The 18,921-nt window shown below is 43.6% G+C and overlaps 1 protein-coding gene across 1 annotated transcript in view; it reads left to right on the top strand.

The window, feature by feature from the left end:
• abtb2b (ankyrin repeat and BTB (POZ) domain containing 2b) overlaps positions 1–18,921 on the top strand; it is a 139,229-nt gene that overhangs the window by 108,370 nt on the left and 11,938 nt on the right. Inside the window, exons 4-8 of the mRNA XM_071326837.1 lie at positions 7,587–7,739; positions 13,259–13,424; positions 13,904–13,993; positions 14,745–14,846; positions 15,474–15,570. Of these exons, the coding sequence (XP_071182938.1) occupies positions 7,587–7,739; positions 13,259–13,424; positions 13,904–13,993; positions 14,745–14,846; positions 15,474–15,570 (608 nt within the window). The remainder of the gene's footprint in view (positions 1–7,586; positions 7,740–13,258; positions 13,425–13,903; positions 13,994–14,744; positions 14,847–15,473; positions 15,571–18,921) is intronic.

Below are 18,921 nucleotides of genomic sequence, written 5' to 3'. Positions count from 1 at the left end.
TCAGGTGTCGTGATGGTATTGAGTACTGTGATACTAAACCTGGTATCGGTATCAACATCGAAATTCTGGTATCGAGTGGAGTGGCCTTCATGTTATTTAGTTAAAGTCCAAAGCGGGCATCTGGTTTTGATGGACAGAGGGGACACCGGTTACTGTGAAAGGTTGGGGACGTGTGTGTGTGTGTGTGTGTGTGTGTGTGTGTGTGTGTGTGTGTGTGTGTGTGTGTGTGTGTGTGTGTGTGTGTGTGTGTGTGTGTGTGTGTGTGTGTGTGTGTGTGTGTGTGTGTGTGTGTGTGTGTGTGTGTGTGTGTGTGTGTGTGTGTTGTTGTTGTTGTGGAGTAACATGGTGATGGGGACAGATTGCGAGGGTGATGATGGGTGGGGTACATGATGGGTGGGGTACATACAGACAGACACGCTCCGTCTACTTTCCTGTGTGGGTCACTGGCAGCGGTGTGTATACACACCGATGCACGCACACACACACTCACTCATGCATACAAGGACAAACATGTGCACACACACACACACCATTCTTGTCTTAAAGCTGCTGAGAGTGTCCCATTCCAGGCCTCTTGTTCAGATACGAGAGGACCATAAATTAAGTAGACCATTCAATAAACCAGGGTAGGGGGATTATTTTCCTTATATACAACACCTCTGGGAATGTGGTACTGGTTTCTGATTGGTTTAATCTAGTGAGCAGCTTTTTGGTTAATCAATAAGAGTGTTTAGTATTGGAGATGAAAATGCTTTATTTGAAACGGCTCTGGGCTAAGAGCCAGAGTGTTGTCATAACTAATATGCAGTCAAGTGACACAGAGTAGAGTGATCCTGGGGACAATTCTGGATACAGACACATGCACAGTTTATTTATTTGCACCAAAGAAAACAAGTGATAGACAACAACAAAAAACAGTCAATTTGAACCCCCCCCCCCATATTATAACATGATGAGTTTGATTGATTGGGAAAATAATCCCCATTGTAAAGCGCCAGGGAGCTACTGGCTTTGTGTGGCTTTGCACCACAGTGCTCCTCATTTCATGATTGGATCCCCCACCCGTTCATGGTAAAAGGCAAAAGAGTTTAGCCCAGCTTGTAAGGAGAACAGTAGAAACGCGCAATTTCTCCTCTGTCGGACCATTCACGGTAAAGAGAAAAAGAGTTTAAGCCCAGCTTGCAAGAAGAACAGAAGAAACGCGCAATTTCTCCTTTTCTCTTTCCCTTTTCGTCGATCTGCAGTGTATTGCTTTGGTCTGCAGGAACAGTTCAGCAGTGCACACTACCCGCTCTCACTCACTTTCTCTTTGTGGTGTTTGCTAAAGAGAGGTAGCTACAGTATACTGAACAAAAATAGTAAACGTAACAATTTAAAAGATTTTACTGAGTTACAGTTAAGGAAATCAGTCAATTGAAATAAATGCATTAGGCCCTAATCTATGGATTTCACATGACTGGGACTACAGATACCTTTAGAAAAGGTATGGGAGTACATCAGAAAACCAGTCAGTATCTGGGGTGACCACCATTTGCCTCATGCAGCGCTACAGATTTCCTTCGCATTGAGTTTATCCTACTGTTGATTGTGGCCTGTGAAATGTTGTCCAACTCCTCTTCAATGTCTGTGCGAAGTTGCTGTATATTGGCGGGAACTGGAACACGCTGTCGTACACGTTGATCCAGCCTGCAGGAAGGGTACCACATGAGGGAGGAGGATGTCTTCCCTGTAACGCACAGCGTTGAGATTGCCTGCAATGACAACAAGCTCAGTCCGATGATACTGTGACACACCGCCCCAGACCATGACGGACCCTCCACCTCCAAATCGATCCCGCTCCCGAGTACAGGCCTCGGTGTAACACTCATTCCTTTGACGATAAACGCGAATCCGACCATCACCCCTGGTGAGACAAAACCGTGACTCGTCAGTGAAGAGCACTTTTTGCCAGTCCTGTCTGGTCCAACGACTGTGGGTTTGTGCCCAGAGGCGACGTTGTTGCCGGTGATGTCTGGTGAGGACGTGCCTTACAACAGGCCTACAAGCTCTCAGTCCAGCCTCTCTCAGCCTATTGCGGACAGTCTGAGCACTGATGAAGGGATTGTGCATTCCTGGTGTAACTCAGGCAGTTGTTATTGCCATCCTGTACCTGTCCCTCAGGTGTGATGTTCGGATGTACCAATCCTGTGCAGGTGTTGTTACACGTGGTCTGCCACTGCGAGGACGATCAAGCTGTCCGTCCTGTCTCCCTGTAGCGCTGTCTTAGGCGTCTCACAGTACGGACATTGCAATTTATTGCCCTGGCCACATCTGCAGTCCTCATACCTCCTTGCAGCATGCCTAAGGCACGTTCACACAGATGAGTTGGGACCCTGGGCATCTTTCTTTTAGTGTTTTTCATAGTCAGTAGAAAGGCCTCTTTAATGTCCTAAGTTTTCATAACTGTGACCTTATTTGCCTACCGTCTGTGAGCTGTTAGTGTCTTAACGACCGTTCCACAGGTGCATGTTCATTAATTGTTTATGGTTCATTGAACAAGCATGGGAAACAGTGTTTAAACCCTTTACAATGAAGATCTGTGAAGTTATTTGGATTTTTACGAATTATCTTTGAAAGACAGAGTCCTGAAAAAGGGACATTTTCTTTTTCTGCTGAGTTTATGTAATTTAGTTAGCTATACATATTGCCAGCCAGTAAATAAATTATTTAGCTAATAAAAGCAGAATCTAATTCATATTAATAAGCTAACCCCATCATGGATAAGGCCAGCCATTTTTGTCATATAATAATGGTATTTGGTCATATGATTATGGCGGTAGTGAGAGAGAGAGCAACACCCATTTTAAGGCAAGGAGAGGACGAACAGGTCATCAATTGAGCATTTTAGTTATAACTCTCTATCTGTTTAACTACTCACCTTTGATGACTGTAGCCCAAGTGCTATAACAAAAAATGTATTTCCTACATTCGGATTTCATTTCGTTGTCATGGCAGGAGTCAGAGACAGGCAATAGAGAAAGCGAGAGAGAGAGAGAGCACCGCCCATGTTTAAGCAGGGGGAGGACTAACAGGTGAGAATGTGGAATTTGAGTTATAAGGCAAAGCACATTGCACAGCAATTTACAACATACATAGATTGGAACTATCGTCTCGACTCCCCATGTTTGCTGACTGTAGCCCGAGTGCTATAACAAATGTTGTTGCTTGCATTCTGATTTAATGTTGTTGTCATGGCAGGAGCCAGAGACGGGCAGTAGAGGGAGCAAAAGAGAGAGCACCACGTGTGTGGTCTGGTAGCAGGAATGTTTACCTGTGTGCATGGTCTTCTAAAAGTCACTGGGATTACTGGGGGGAAATGATCTACAGCAGACGCACAGACACACACACACACTCCTTTATCTCCCCCTGTACTCTTCCCTCATGATGTCATCACATTCTATCTGTATCTATTTGCATCTCTCTCTCTCTCTCTCTTTCAATTCAATTCAATGTAAAGGTATTTTAGCATGGGAAACATGTTTACATTGCCAAAGCAAGTGAAATGGATAATAAACAGAAGTGAAATAAACAATCAGATAATAACTGTAAACATTACACTCCAAAGGTTTCTGAAGAATAGAGACCTTTCTAATGTTATTTTATGGCATATTGTTATATTATATTGTAACAATGTCCAAGTAGTTCAAGTACAAAGGGGGAAATGATGTTCACTGGTTGCCCTTTTCTTGTGGCAACAGGTCATACATATTGCTGCTATGATTGCACACTGTGCTATTTCACATAATAGATCTGACTTTATCAAAATTGGATTCGATTTTTCAAATTATTTGTTGGTCTGTGTAATCTGAGGGAAAAATGTATCTCTAATATGGTCATACATTTGGTTAGGAAGTGCAGCTAATTTTCCACAATTTTGTGGGCAGTGTGCACATAGCCTGTCATCTCTCGAGAGCCAGATCTGCCTATGGTGTCCTCTCAATAGCAAAGCTATGCTCACTGAGTCTGTACATAGTCAAAGCTTTCCTTAATTTATAGGTCAGTCACAGTGGTCAAGTATTCTGCCACTGTCAAGTATTCTGCCACTGTGTTTAGGGCTAAATAGCATTCCAGTTTGCACAGTTTCCTTGGTTAATTATCTTCAATGTGTCAAGTAATTATCTTTTTGTTTTCTCATGATTTAGTTGGGTCTAATTGTGTTGCTGTTCTGGGGCTCTGTGTGGTTTGTTTGTGAACAGAGCCCCAGCATCAGCTTGCTGAGGGAACTCTTCTCTAAGTGTATCTCTCTGTAGGTAATTGCTTTGGTATGGAAGGTTTGGGAATCGCTTCCTTTTTGGTGGTTTTAGAATTTAAAGTCTCTTTTCTGGATTTTGATAATTAGCGGGTATCGTCTTAATTCTGCTCTGCATGCATTATTTGGTGTTCTACATTGTACACTGAGGATGTTTTTGCAGAATAATGCATGCAGAGTCTCAATTTGATGTTTGTCCCATTTTGTGAATTTTTGTTGGTGAGTGGACCCCAGACCTCACAACCATAAAGGGGAATGTATTCTATAACTGATTCAAGTATTTTTAGCCAGATCCTAATTGGAATGTTGAATTTTATGTTCCTTTTGATGGCGTGGAAGGCCCTTTTTGTCTTGTCTCTCAGTTCGTTCACAGCTTTGTGGAAGTTACCTGTGGTGCTGATGTTTAGGCCGAGATAGGTATAGTTTTTTGTGTGATCCAGGCCAACAGTGTCTAGATGGAATTTGTATTTGTGGTCCTGGCAACTGGACCTTTTTTGGAAAACCATTATTTTTGTCTTACTGAGATTCACTGTCAGGGCCCCGGTCTGACCGTGTCTGTGCAGAAGATCTTGGTGCTGTTGTAGGCTCTCCTCGGTTGGTGACAGAAGCACCAGATCATTAGCAAACAATTTGACTTCAGATTCTAGTAGGGTGAGGCCGGGTGTTGCATACTGTTCTCGTGCACTCGCTAATTTGTTGATATATATGTTGAAGAGGTTTAGGCTCAAGCTGCATCCCTGTCTTATCCCACTGCCCTGTGGAAAGAAATCTGTGTGTTTTTTGTCAATTTTAACTGCACACTTGTTATTTGTGTACATTCATTTTATAATTTGTAGGTTTTTCCCCCAACACCGCTTTCCATCAATTTATATTGCAGACCCTCATGCCAAGTTGAGTCAAAAGCTTTTTTGAAATCAACAAAGCATGAGAAGACTTTTATGCTTTTATTTTGGTTTGTTTGTCAATTATGGTGTGCAGGGTGAATATGTGGTCTGTCTTATGGTAATATCTCTCTCTCTCTCCCTCCCTAATTCCCTCCTTCCTCCCTCCCTCACTCACAAACACATCAACAATATCACTACTTGCTGTATCTGGATTCTAGTATATTATTGTCTAAGTGTTTGCTGTTATATTTAAATATAGATGGGATTACAGAGCCAGTAGTAAACAATAGCAGTATTTGTGGCACGTAGCTTAGTGGTTAGAGGGTTCGAAAAGCCATAAAGGCGAAAAATATTTTCGAAGTGCCCTTGAGAAAGGACACTTAACCCTAATTTGCTCCGGGGGCGTCGTACTACTATGGCTGACCCTGTAAAACAACACATTTCACTGCATGTATCTGGTGTATGGGACAATAAAACATCAACATAGGAGGAGTTGTGTTGTTTTATTGCAGTCTTTGATCGTGTGAAGCGGCAACAGTGATAGTAATGAGTGTTTTGAACACTGTCTCCCTCATCTCTAAAGATTGTGTAATCACACACACTCCTGCTGTGATGTCATTCTGAGCAACGCCCTGGAGACACACGAACACACACACCGTCTCCGTAGTGTATGTTGACTGTGGATAATGAGCACCCGGACACCTGTGGTGTCATTCATGCATCTACACTCTGTGTATGAGACTGAGAGGCACAGCAGGCAACTCCAAGGTGGTCTCATTCACATTGTCCTCATTGTTAGCACTCTTAAACGTCATTAGCATTGTTGGCTAGCATTGATACTGTCATTCAGTTGTCTTATCAACCTCTAGTGACAGAGACGGAAAGAGGGGGAGAAAATTAGATAAAGCTCCAGTGCATTCACATAGAGTGACAGAACAGGGAAGTCTCTGTTGCTGTCACCAGGGCTGACAGTTAAGAGGCAGCCAGGGGCCCGATGGGGACTGGGGGGTTTGAATAATTGAAGTTGGGGGTTGCAGCTATGGGTTGGCTTGGTAGGTGGGAGCTGAGGGTGGGGGATGGAAGTTCTGTGAGTGTGTGTAGGCAATTGATGGGGAGGTGATTAGGAAATAGGGGGTAGGGCGTCGGGGGGGGGATTTTTAAAAGGTTGAGGGGGAATTGGTAGTTGCTAACAGGCTCCTTGTTTAGGGGGGGTTAAGTGGTGGGGTGAAGAAAGGGGGCGGGAATCAATGACACTCTGGTTCTATACTGGTCTCACACCCTTGACCTCTTCCATCTCTATTACATGGCTAGCAGGCAGAAGAAATATATATATATTTTTTCACGTTTATTTATCCAGGTAGGCCAGTTGAGAACAAGTTCTCATTTACAACTGCAACCTGCCAAGATAAAGCAAAGCAGTGCGACAAAAAACAACAACACAGAGTTACACATGGGATAAACAAAAGTACAGTCAATAACAATAGAAACATATATATACAGTGTGTGCAAATGGAGTAAGGAGGTAAGGCAATAAATAGGCCATAGTAATTACAATTTAGCAAATTAACACTGGAGTGATAGATGTGCAGATGATGATGTGCAAGTAGAAATACTGGTGTGCAAAAGAGCAAAACAAATGTAAATAAAAACAATATTGGGATGAGGTAGGTAGTTGGATGGGCTATTTACAGATGGCCTGTGTATAGCTGCAGCGGTCGGTGAGCTGCTCAGATCGCTGATGCTTAAAGTTATATAAGTCTCCAACTTCAGCAATTTTTGCAATTCGTTCCAGTCAAGATACACAAGGATGTACACACAGACACACACAAGTGGTGTTCAGGGTCAGGAGATGTCATCCTGCTGAATGCTGGTCTTCAGGTCTGAGCCAGAGATCCTCAAACAGGAAAGAACAGACTCTCTCTCTCTTTTTCTTTCTCACTGAACTCTCATGGGTAGCTAAATCACTTGCTACATTTAGTAAGTGCATATTTAGACTGGAAAGTTGGCATTCCTCTTTCAAAACAGGATGTTATTTGGGACAGATTGGTTTCCCATCCAGCCCCTGGTTGTGTCCCAAATCTCACCTTATTTCCTAAATATTGCACTACTTTTGACCAGAGTCCTATTTGGGACACAAGCCCTGTTTTACACATTTGGGACACAAGCCCTTCTTTCCTTAACTGGTTCTTCCTGGAGCTCATATTTGGGGCAAAATAGAAGATAGTGCATTATAAGGGAGCTATATAATAACAAGTGCCCCAAATTGCACCCTATCACTGAGCACTATGGGCCCTGGTCAAAATTACTACACTAAATAGGGAATAGGGAATTCTCTCTCCATAGCCCCTTTCTGAAGGAAACAGGTATTGATGGGGTGTGAATTTTTCTGTAACACCATTCTGTGTCTTCCATAGGCCCTTTCTGCTGCTGCCGCCCCTGATGGAGTGGATGCGAGTGGCTATTGTGCACGCTGAGCACCGCCGCAGCCTATTGGTGGACAGCGATGATGTCAGACAGACCGCCAGACAGCTCCTCCCAGGCCTGGACTGTGAACCCAGACAGCTGAAGTAAGAGAGAGAGCAAAAACACGTATACACACACACACACACACACACACACACACACACACACACACACACACACACACACACACACACACACACACACACACACACACACACACACACACACACACACACACAGTTAAATAGATAGCAGAGATGCAGGTAGCTCACTCTCAGACTTGTCCAAAAAGAGTGCTCTTTGAAACACACTCCTACATGCAGGTCTCTAATTGAGAGGGTGCGCGGGGGTAGGCCGTACCCCTTGTTAGAAAAAAGGCAAAAAGCGTACCACTTGTTAGCTTAAGATTTTTTTTACATCTCAGAAATCCCTAGCAGAGATGGAGACGGAGAAAAGGGGCAGTTGTGGCAGCAGTAGCCGATCAACATACACCTTACTATGTCCCTAGTGGCACAGCGATCTAAGGCACTGCATACTGCACGCTCTCTCAAAACTTGTGACATCTGTGACAAAACTGCATTTTAAGGTGGCCTTTTATTGTCCCCAGTACAAGGTTCACCTGTGTAATGATCATGGCTTTTCATCAGCTTCTTCATATGCCACACCTGTCAGGTCGATGGATTATCTTGGCATAGGAGAAATGCTCACTAACAGGGATGTAAACAAATTCGTACACAACATTTCAGAGAAATCTGCTTTTTGTGCATATGGAACATTTCTGGGATATTTTATTTCAGCTCATAAAACATGGGATCAACACTTTACATGTTGCATTTAGATTTTAGATTTTTTTTATGTCAATGCCTTGTTTCCCTCTGAAATGACGTGCTAATACTTTGTGGTCTACATTTCTTTTCAGGGCTGGGTTTTCTTTGAATGTTATCACCCACCAGCATGTTTATTAATCAGAAACAGCTGCAAATATCTACCTCTTCGTGAGTCACAAACTGAGCCAAACAGCTTTTCGCCATAGCCTACACTTGGCCACCTGAGCCATAGAGCAAATTAAAATAAGCGGTGCAAACTTATGTTTTTGCAACTTCCATTTTTGACCAGAAAATGTACAGAATCCATTGGATAAGATGACAATTTTCACTATTTCTTGAGCTAGTCATTATTGATTTATTTATAAATCATATATATATGAAAACGACCCCCACCTGTGGACGTCGGGCCCTCATACCACCCTCATGGAGTCTGTTTCTGACCGTTTGAGCAGACACATGCACATTTGTGGCCTGCTGGAGGTCATTTTGCAGGGCTCTGGCAGTGCTCCTCCTTGCACAAAGGCGGAGGTAGCGGTCCTGCTGCTGGGTTGTTGCCCTCCTACGGCCTCCTCCACGTCTCCTGATGTACTGGCCTGTCTCCTGGTAGCGCCTCCATGCTCTGGACACTATGCTGACAGACACAGCAAACCTTTTTGCCACAGCTCGCATTGATGTGCCATCCTGGATGAACTGCACTACCTGAGCCACTTGTGTGGGTTGTAGACTCCGTCTCATGCTACCACTAGAGTGAAAGCACCGCCAGCATTCAAAAGTGACCAAAACATCAGCCAGGAAGCATAGGAACTGAGAAGTGGTCTGTGGTCACCACCTGCAGAACCATTCCTTTATTGGGGGTGTCTTGCTAATTGCCTATAATTTCCACCTTTTGTCTATTCCATTTGCACAACAGCATGTGAAATTTATTGTCAATCAGTGTTGCTTCCTAAGTGGACAGTTTGATTTCACAGAAGTGTGATTGACTTGGAGTTACATTGTGTTGTTTAAGTGTTCCCTTTATTTTTTTGAGCAGTGTATATATGATGGGGGGGCTGTGTGAGGGGTCTCGAATGGTTGAGGGGCACCTTTTGGGGAACTGTGGGGGGATTTTGGGTTCGGGTTCACGTTTTTTGGCCTGGTGGTAGATCGGTCAACATGCCCTTGAGCAGGACATTGACCCTGGATGCTTCTGTGTGTTGCTCTGAATGGGAATCTGTTGGATGACTGGTATGATGTAGTTATTGAGCGGCTTCACTGCAAGTATAATGTATGTTTCGAATATTCAATAAATAATCATAAAAAATTTAAAAAGGGGGATGCTTGCAAGCCGAAGAACACCATCCCAACCGTGGGGGTGCTTTGCTGCAGGAGGGACTGGTGCACTTCACAAAATAAATGGCATCATGAGGTAGGAAAATGATATTGATATATTGAGGTAACATCTCAAGACATCAGTCAGGAAGTTAAAGCTTGGCCGCAAATGTGTCTTCCAAATGGACAATGACCCCAAGCATACTTCCAAGTGGTGGCAAAATGGCTTAAGGACAACAAAGTCAAGGTATTGGAGTGGCCATCACAAAGCCCTGACCTCAATCCTATAGACAATTTGTGGGCAGAACTGAAAAAGCGTGTGTGAGCAAGGAGGCCTACAAACCTGACTCCGTTACACCAGCTCTATCAGGAGGAATGGACCAAAATTCACCCAACTTATTGTGGGTAGCTTGTGGAAGGCTACCCAAAATGTTTGACCTAAGTTAAACAATTTAAAGGCATTGCTACCAAATACTAATTGAGTGTATGTAAACTTCTGACCCACTTGGAATGTGATGAAAGAAATTAAAGCTGGAGAGAGGGGAACCGGCCAGGCAGAGACAGCAAGGGCGGTTTGTTGCTCCAGTGCCTTTCCGTTCACCTTCACACTCCTGGGCCAGACTACACTCAATCATAGGACCTACTGAAGAGATGAGTCTTCAATAAATACTTCAAGTTTGAGACCGAGTCTGCGTCTCTCACATGGGTAGGCAGACCATTCCATAAAAATTGAGCTCTATAGGAGAAAGCCCTGCCTCCAGCTGTTTGCTTAGAAATTCTTGTGACCGTAGCGTACGTGTAGGTATGTACGGCAGGACCAAATCGGAAAGATAGGTAGGAGCAAGCCCATGTAATGCTTTGTAGGTTAGCAGTAAAACCTTGAAATCAGCCATTGCCTGCCTTAACAGGAAGCCAGGAGGCTAGCACTGGAGTAATATGATAAAAAATGTTGGTTCTAGTCAGGATTCTAGCAGCCGTATTTAGCACTAACTGAAGTTTATTTAGTACTTTATCTGGGTAGCCGGAAAGTAGAGCTTTGCAGTAGTCTAACCTAGAAGTAACAAAAGCATGGATTAATTTGTCTGCATCATTTTTGGACAGAAAATGTCTGATTTTTGCAATGTTACGTAAATGGAAAAAAGCTGTCCTTGAAACAGTCTTGATATGTTCGTCAAAAGAGAGATCAGGGTCCAGAGTAACGCCGAGGTCCTTCACAGTTTTATTTGAGACGACTGTACAACCATCAAGATTAATTGTCAGATTCAACAGAAGATCTCTTTGTTTCTTGGACCTAGAACAATCATCTCTGTTTTGTCCGAGTTTAAAAGTAGAAAGTTTGCAGCCATCCATTTCCTTATGTCTGAAACACAGGCTTCCAGCGAGGGCAATTTTGGGGCTTCGGGGCTTCGCCATGTTTCATTGAAATGTACAGCTGTGTGTCATCCGTATAGGAGTGAAAATTAACATTATGTTTCCGAATGACATCACCAAGAGGTAAAATATATAGTGAAAACAATAGTGGTCCTAAAATGGAACCTTGAGGAACACCAAAATGTACAGTTGATTTGTCAGAGGACAAACCATTCACAGAGACAAACTGATATCTTTCCGACAGATAAGATCTAAACCAGGCCAGAACTTGTCCGTGTAGGTCAATTTGGGTTTCCAATCTCTTTAAAAGAATGTGGTGATCGATGGTATCAAAGCAGCACTAAGGTCTAGGAGCACGAGGACAGATGCAGGGCCTCGGTCTGACGCCATTAAAAGGTAATTTACCACCTTCACAAGTGCAGTCTCAGTGCTATGATGGGGTCTAAAACCAGACTGAAGCATTTTGTATACATTGTTTGTCTTCAGGAAGGTAGGAAGTCATCTGCATCTAGGGTATTGTGCAAGGTTAAATTGAGTTTGTCGGTTAAGTGGTTAACTGATTTTTGTCCTCTGACGTCCTTGGGTAGGAAGAGGGAGTCTGGAAAGGCATCAAGGAATCTTTGGGCTGTCTGAGAATTTATAGCACAACTTTTTAAAGCATCTCTAGGAGACAGAACGCGTCTCCTTCCTGAGCGGTATGATGGCTGAGTGGTCCCGTGGTGTTTATACTTGCTATTGTTTGTACAGATGAACGTGGTACCTTCAGGCGTTTGGAAATTGCTCCCAAGGATGAACCAGACTTGTGGTCTACAATTTCTTTCTGAGGTCTTTGCTGATTTCTTTTGATTTTCCCATGATGTCAAGCAAAGAGGCACTGAGTTTGAAGGTAGGCCTTGAAATACATCCACAGGTGCACCTCCAAATGACTCAAATGATGTCAAATAGGCTATCAGAAGCTTCTAAAGCCATGACATAATTTTCTGGAATTTTCCAAGCTGTTTAAAGGCACAGTCAACTTAGTAAACTTAGTAAACTTCTGACCCACAGGAAATCTGATACAGTGAATTATAAATGAAATAATCTGTCTGTAAACAATTGTTGGAAAAATAACTTGTGTCGTGCACAAAGTAGATGTTCTAACCCACTTGCCAAAACTATAGTTTGTTAACAAGAAATTTGTGGAATGGTTGAAAGATGAGTATTAAAATATCTCCAACATTAGTGTATGTAAACTTCCGACTTCAACTGTATCTCGATGGACAATAATTCAAATAAGCCCAAATGCAGGCTCCGGTAAACATTTTTGACTTTGACCAACTAACATTTCCTGCATATCTATAGAACTTATTTGGTCTTTCACCAAAGCTATTGTAAGTTTTCTCATTCCTTACAATATGCTAAAACATAGGGTAATTAGTGTGCTTGTGTCAGCAAGAACACTACTGTTATTCTCCACACTTATTCTACTTTTCCACGTTATTCCCAGTTTTTCCGGTGCAACTACTTGTTTTATTCTATGTCCTGGACAATGTAGTAGGTCATTAAAAAAAAAAAAAGTCTATTGACCTTTGCCTCAAATTAAGTTGTCAAGTTTTGAATGTTCATTTCCTCCTGACCCTGTAATCTGATTGGTCATGGCAGTAAACACTGATACTGCTAGCTGCACCATACATCTGATTTTGGATCAGTTTTGCCTTTTTGATCACGATGATTAAGATTACATTGACAGAGGGGACCTGATCCTACAGTAGGTCAGCTGATGGAGGAAAGGCTTAAAGATATGTCTCTCACTGATATTTTGCTCCTGTCAAATGAACTAGTTAAATCATCAACACATGACTTTACCAGTCATCAAAACTTAACTTCTGTCCCCTTTTAAAAGGTCTTAGCCTAGTTAGATTAACACCATATGTCTAGTCTAGACATCATCCTACTCAAATAAACATTATTAAGGTATTAAACTGCTCCACCCATTACATTATGTGGTTGATGAACACTGACTAACCTAACGCTAACCTTTTTCCCCTCCACTTGTCTCTCCCTTCCTCTCTTTCTGTTGTCCTTCTTCTTCTTCATCTTCTTCTGTCTTTTCCCCCTTCCCGCTGTTTCTCCCCCAGGCCTGAGTGTTGTTTTAGTTCTTTCAGGCGTCTGGACTCCAAGGCAGCCACTGATAAGTTTCACTTGGACCTGGGCTTCCGCATGCTCAACTGTGGACGCACCGACCTGATTGGCCAGGCCATCGACCTGCTGGGGCCTGACGGAGTAAACAGCATGGATGACCAGGTATTGAGAGAGCGTGAGGGGTTGAGCAGGGTGTGTGTGAGGTGTGTGTGTGTGTTTATAGTGCTGAAGGTAGGTGTGTGGATGTGCTCATTTTGTGTGAACTCAACTGCTGAGTTGAGGTCTAACGTGCTGCTGTTGGTAAATCATATTCTAAACAAAGCATTACTCTCTCTCTCTCTCTCTCTCTCTCTCTCTCTCTCTCTCTCTCTCTCTCTCTCTCTCTCTCTCTCTCTCTCTCTCTCTCTCTCTCTCTCTCTCTCTCTCTCTCTCTCTCTCTCTCTCTCTCTCTCTCTCTCTCTCTCTCTCTCTCTCTCTCTCTCTCTCTCTCTCTCTCTCTCTCTCTCTCTCTCTCTCTCTCTCTCTCTCTCTCTCTCTCTCTCTCTCTCTCTCTCTCTCTCTCTCTCTCTCTCTCTCTCTCTCTCTCTCTCTCTCTCTCTCTCTCTCTCTCTCTCTCTCTCTCTGTCTCTCTGTGCGTGCAGGGTATGACCCCTCTAATGTATGCGTGCTCAGCGGGAGATGAAGCTCTGGTTCAGATGTTGATTGATGCCGGGGCCAACCTAGACGTGGCGGTAAGGCTTTTTCCCCCTGCTCTGATTGGTTACTCTTGAGCAGGGTTTCTGTTAGCCGGTAAATGCCAGCTAAGTGTACCCGAACATGGCAAAATTAGGAATGATTGTATTGAGTATCCCCGTTTCTCCGAGAGGGAATTCTTTCTCCAAAGCAGAGTAAAGACGGCCTCAAGATCATGCCTTCTTGAGGACAAAGAAACCAGGCTGTGTATCATGCGCAATTGTTGCATTTCAGTTGAGCTTATTGTGTAGCAATTGGAAACTAAACATCGTTGCCAACTATTCACGTCGGAGAGTTACAATGTTGCAATCACTAGTAGGGAACAGAGTTGTTATCAATAAACCACGTATATCACACAAGACACGGATGACGACCCAAATGATAGTTGGAGTCTTGACTTTTAACCTGCTACGTTAATTCTTCTAACCTGCTGCGTAAATTCTCCTAAACTGCTATGAAAAGTCAAATCTGATGTTAATTTGACAAGGGCTGGTCATGACCGGCTGGCCCTGGTGTACCTCAGTAGAAGGTACTGATTGGATGTCACTCTGAATAGGACTATAAGACTAAAGGCTCGATTCAATCCGTATCGCTGAAGGTCAATCTCGCTACAATGCAGATCTTCAACACTATATATTGAATTGAGCCCTAAATGAGAAAATGTAAATGTGCAGCTGTGAACAATGCATTACAGTAAACATCTATCATGACATTGATACCTAACCTCTTCTCCCTCTCTCTTCTGCCCAGGTGCCTGCCTGTTCTTCCAAGCAACCCTCTGTCCACCCAGACAGTCGCCACTGGGCGGCTCTTACCTTCGCTGTGCTGCACGGTCACATCTCTGTGGTGCAGGTAGGAATGACTGAAAAGACAGTTGTTAATTGGCACACCTTATGTAGTTCCAGATGAAGAAAGGGAAAAACTACAGATATTGGCACAAGCAGAAATCACCTTTAAAAGTCAATCTCAGTACACAGGTTTTTAAATTAAGCAATAAGGCCTAAGGGGGTGTGGTATATTGGCCATATACCACAAGCCCTAGAGGTGCCTTATTGCTATTATAAACTGGTTACAAGCATCAATGAGACAGTGAACAAATGTTTTTGTGTCATACCCGTGGTATATTGTCTAATATACACATTTCAGCCAATCACCACCCAAACTACCGCTTTATAATCTGCATTTTTTGGCATCCCGGCCCTATGTCTTTTTCACAGAAACACCTATCATTTTGCCGTGGTTTGCTTCACCTTCTTCCACCTCAACAGACAGGGTATATACTGTAGATTACAATATGTTGTGCCTAACCCTTACCCTGTGTGTGTGTGTGTGTGTGTGTGTGTGTGTGTGTGTGTGTGTGTGTGTGTGTGTGTGTGTGTGTGTGTGTGTGTGTGTGTGTGTGTGTGTGTGTGTGTGTGTGTGTGTGTGTGTGTGTGTGTGTGTGTGTGTGTGTGTGTGTGTGTGTGTGTGTGTTGGCAGCTCCTGTTGGATGCAGGGGCTAACGTGGAAGGGGCAGCCGTCCGAAACGGGCAGGAGAGCACAGCAGACACCCCTCTCCAGCTGGCATCTGCAGCAGGTGGGCACGGGTCGGGCACAGCCACATGGCATACACACGTGCACACACACACTCGCAAGCACATACACACAAACCACGATATAGATCTCACTCAACGCTCACACATACACTCTTACACACAAGCATCCATTCAAAAGTGTGTGATGGAATTATATGTCAGACCTGAGAGGTATACTACGATGGAGGGTAGACCTACTCAGTGTTTTCTAAAGCTAGCCAGGTTCAGTCAGCTTTACATTCCAGCTCAGGCTTCATCCATGTTACGAAGGTGGATATTGATCGTGCACCTGCCATTTACTCAAGCCTGCTCGAGTTGAGCTTGTAACTGCGCGTTCATGTCACATTTGGCTAGTCGAACGCCGAACTCTTCATTGAGACGATGCCGAAACATCAATCCATGGGCGAGTCAGTGCTACATTTTTATTGGTGTCGAAATCTAAATGAAAGACGTTACCTTACAAAATTCAGTAGGCTATGGTGTGAAATAGGCTGTTAGAGCTGCCGTCTTTCTTTTATTACGTATCGTTAATGCCGTCTTTGGTGTGCTTTGGTGTGCTTATCAATGCACTGTCATGACTGTCCTGCGAGGATCACCATGGATCAGATCAGCTTGGCAATGGTTGACAATATCCGGACCTTTTCTCACCCACAGAAGAGGCAAGAGGGAACTGGGCTGGTATGACAGTTCACACCCTGTTGTAAATGACAGGAGAAGCGGGGCTCGTTCTCCCCCTCCAGTAAAATATCTTTGTCCACAGGTCTTTCCCTCCGAAACTCGAACACAGTCAAAAGTGGATACTGGAACAATAATTCTAACATAAGAATGTGGGGAAGGGTCAGTGGTGAGCTATAGAAAACTAATTTCATATTGGTTTTTATTTTGTGATGTCATAAAAAATTGTATGGACGAAATACTATAACTTGGAAAATATATCCCTTTTATCTGTAAAGTTTTCATCCAATACGTTGTGCATATAATATGAAAAATGATAAAATTATTTTTGTTAAGATATGAATGCGATTATAGGAGGTATAAGAGATTCTATCTCCTATAAACTTTGCACAGTAAGTAGCCACACCATGAGTGAGGTCAGAAGAGCGTGTCAGCCTGATGGAACTGTGCCCTTCAGCCAGAGTGCATACAAGGATTGCCCACAGAGATTAACATTAGACCAGGAAAGATGGGGAGTTGCAGCCCACGTCTAAAGTGGTTTAAACTCTGAATCTCAGACCAGGAAATGTGAGGCGGGAGCTACATGTTTGAAATGGTTTGATCTTTGAACCTCAACACGAGGTGAAGAAATAAACTCACCTTCCTTTAGACCAGAGAGATGGCGAGCTGCAGCTCATTTCCATCGTGGTCCAAATCCTGAATACCAACACGAGGGGGAAAACTAACTCTCCTCTCAGACAATCACTGAGACAGCTGAGTAGCTGTCTTGAGTCAAATATCTAGAAATGTGAATCTAAGTGAGACTATCCTACCACGCTCATCACCAGTCGACACGGCTGGCTAGCTATCTTCCAGAGTGAACAACAGTAGAAGACAGGAAAGGGGAGACCACTTTCGGACAATCAGAGCCATACAGCTTGCCGCTGAAAGGCCAACAACCTTCCTAAGGGGGGCTGGTTCTGACCGAACAAAGGCACTCACACGTAAATACATGAATGATTTCTTATTCCAAACGGGCGGCGATTCGTGTGCAAATTATATGATTACAGTGAGAATAGTACTGTATCGACAATAAGTGTCTTTTTCTCTCTCTCTCTCTCTCTCCATGGCATTGTGTAGAAGCCACCATATTGTAAAAGTCCACTAGGGTCTCATGTATTAAGTATGTACAGTGGGGAGAACAAGTATTTGATACACTGCCGATTTTGAAGGTTTTCCTACTTACAAAGCATGTAGAGGTCTGTAATTTTTATCATAGGTACACTTCAACTGTGAGAGACGGAATCTAAAACAAAAATCCAGAAAATCACATTGTATGATTTTTAAATAATTAATTTGCATTTTATTGCATGACATAAGTATTTGATCACCTACCAACCAGTAAGAATTCCGGCTCTCACAGACCTGTTAGTTTTTCTTTAAGAAGCCCTCCTGTTCTCCACTCATTACCTGTATTAACTGCACCTGTTTGAACTCGTTACCTGTATAAAAGACACCTGTCCACACACAATCAAACAGATTCCAACCTCTCCACAATGGCCAAGACCAGAGAGCTGTGTAAGGACATCAGGGATAAAATTGTAGACCTGCACAAGGCTGGGATGGGCTACAGGACAATAGGCAAGCAGCTTGGTGAGAAGGAAACAACTGTTGGCGCAATTATTAGAAAATGGAAGAAGTTCAAGATGACGGTCAATCACCCTCGGTCTGGGGCTCCATGCAAGATTTCACCTCGTGGGGCATCAATGATCATGAGGAAGGTGAGGGATCAGCCCAGAACTACACGGCAGGACCTGGTCAATGACCTGAAGAGAGCTGGGACCACAGTCTCAAAGAAAACCATTAGTAACACACTACGCCGTCATGGATTAAAATCCTGCAGCGCACGCAAGGTCCCCCTGCTCAAGCCAGCGCATGTCCAGGCCTGTCTGAAGTTTGCCAATGACCATCTGGATGATCCAGAGGAGGAATGGGAGAAGGTCATGTGGTCTGATGAGACAAAAATAGAGCTTTTTGGTCTAAACTCCACTCGCCGTGTTTGGAGGAAGAAGAAGGTTGAGTACAACCCCAAGAACACCCTCCCAACCGTGAAGCATGGAGGTGGAAACATCATTCTTTGGGGATGCTTTTCTGCAAAGGGGACAGGACGACTGCACCATATTGAGGGGAGGATGGATGGGGCCATGTATCGCGAGATCTTGGCCAAAAACCTCCCTCCCTCAGTAAGAGCATTGAAGATGGGTCGTGGCTGGATCTTCCAGCATGACAACGACCCGAAACACACAGCCAGGGCAACTAAGGAGTGGCTCCGTAAGAAGCATCTCAAGGTCCTGGAGTGGCCTATCCAGTCTCCAGACCTGAACCCAATAGAAAATCTTTGGAGGGAGCTGAAAGTCCGTATTGCCCAGCGACAGCCCCGAAACCTGAAGGATCTGGAGAAGGTCTGTATGGAGGAGTGGGCCAAAATCCCTGCTGCAGTGTGTGCAAACCTGGTCAATAACTACAGGAAACGTATGATCTTTGTAATTGCAAACAAAGGTTTCTGTACCAAATATTAAGTTCTGCTTTTCTGATGTATCAAATACTTATGTCATGCAATAAAATGCAAGTGAATTACTTAAAAATCATACAATGTGATTTTCTGGATTTTTGTTTTAGATTCCGTCTCTCACAGTTGA

This window comes from Salvelinus alpinus, chromosome 9 (assembly GCF_045679555.1).
Source record: "Salvelinus alpinus chromosome 9, SLU_Salpinus.1, whole genome shotgun sequence".
Lineage (NCBI taxonomy): Eukaryota > Metazoa > Chordata > Actinopteri > Salmoniformes > Salmonidae > Salvelinus > Salvelinus alpinus.
The sequence above is the reverse complement of the archived record's forward strand: the minus strand, read 5'-3'. Positions and strand labels throughout refer to the sequence as shown.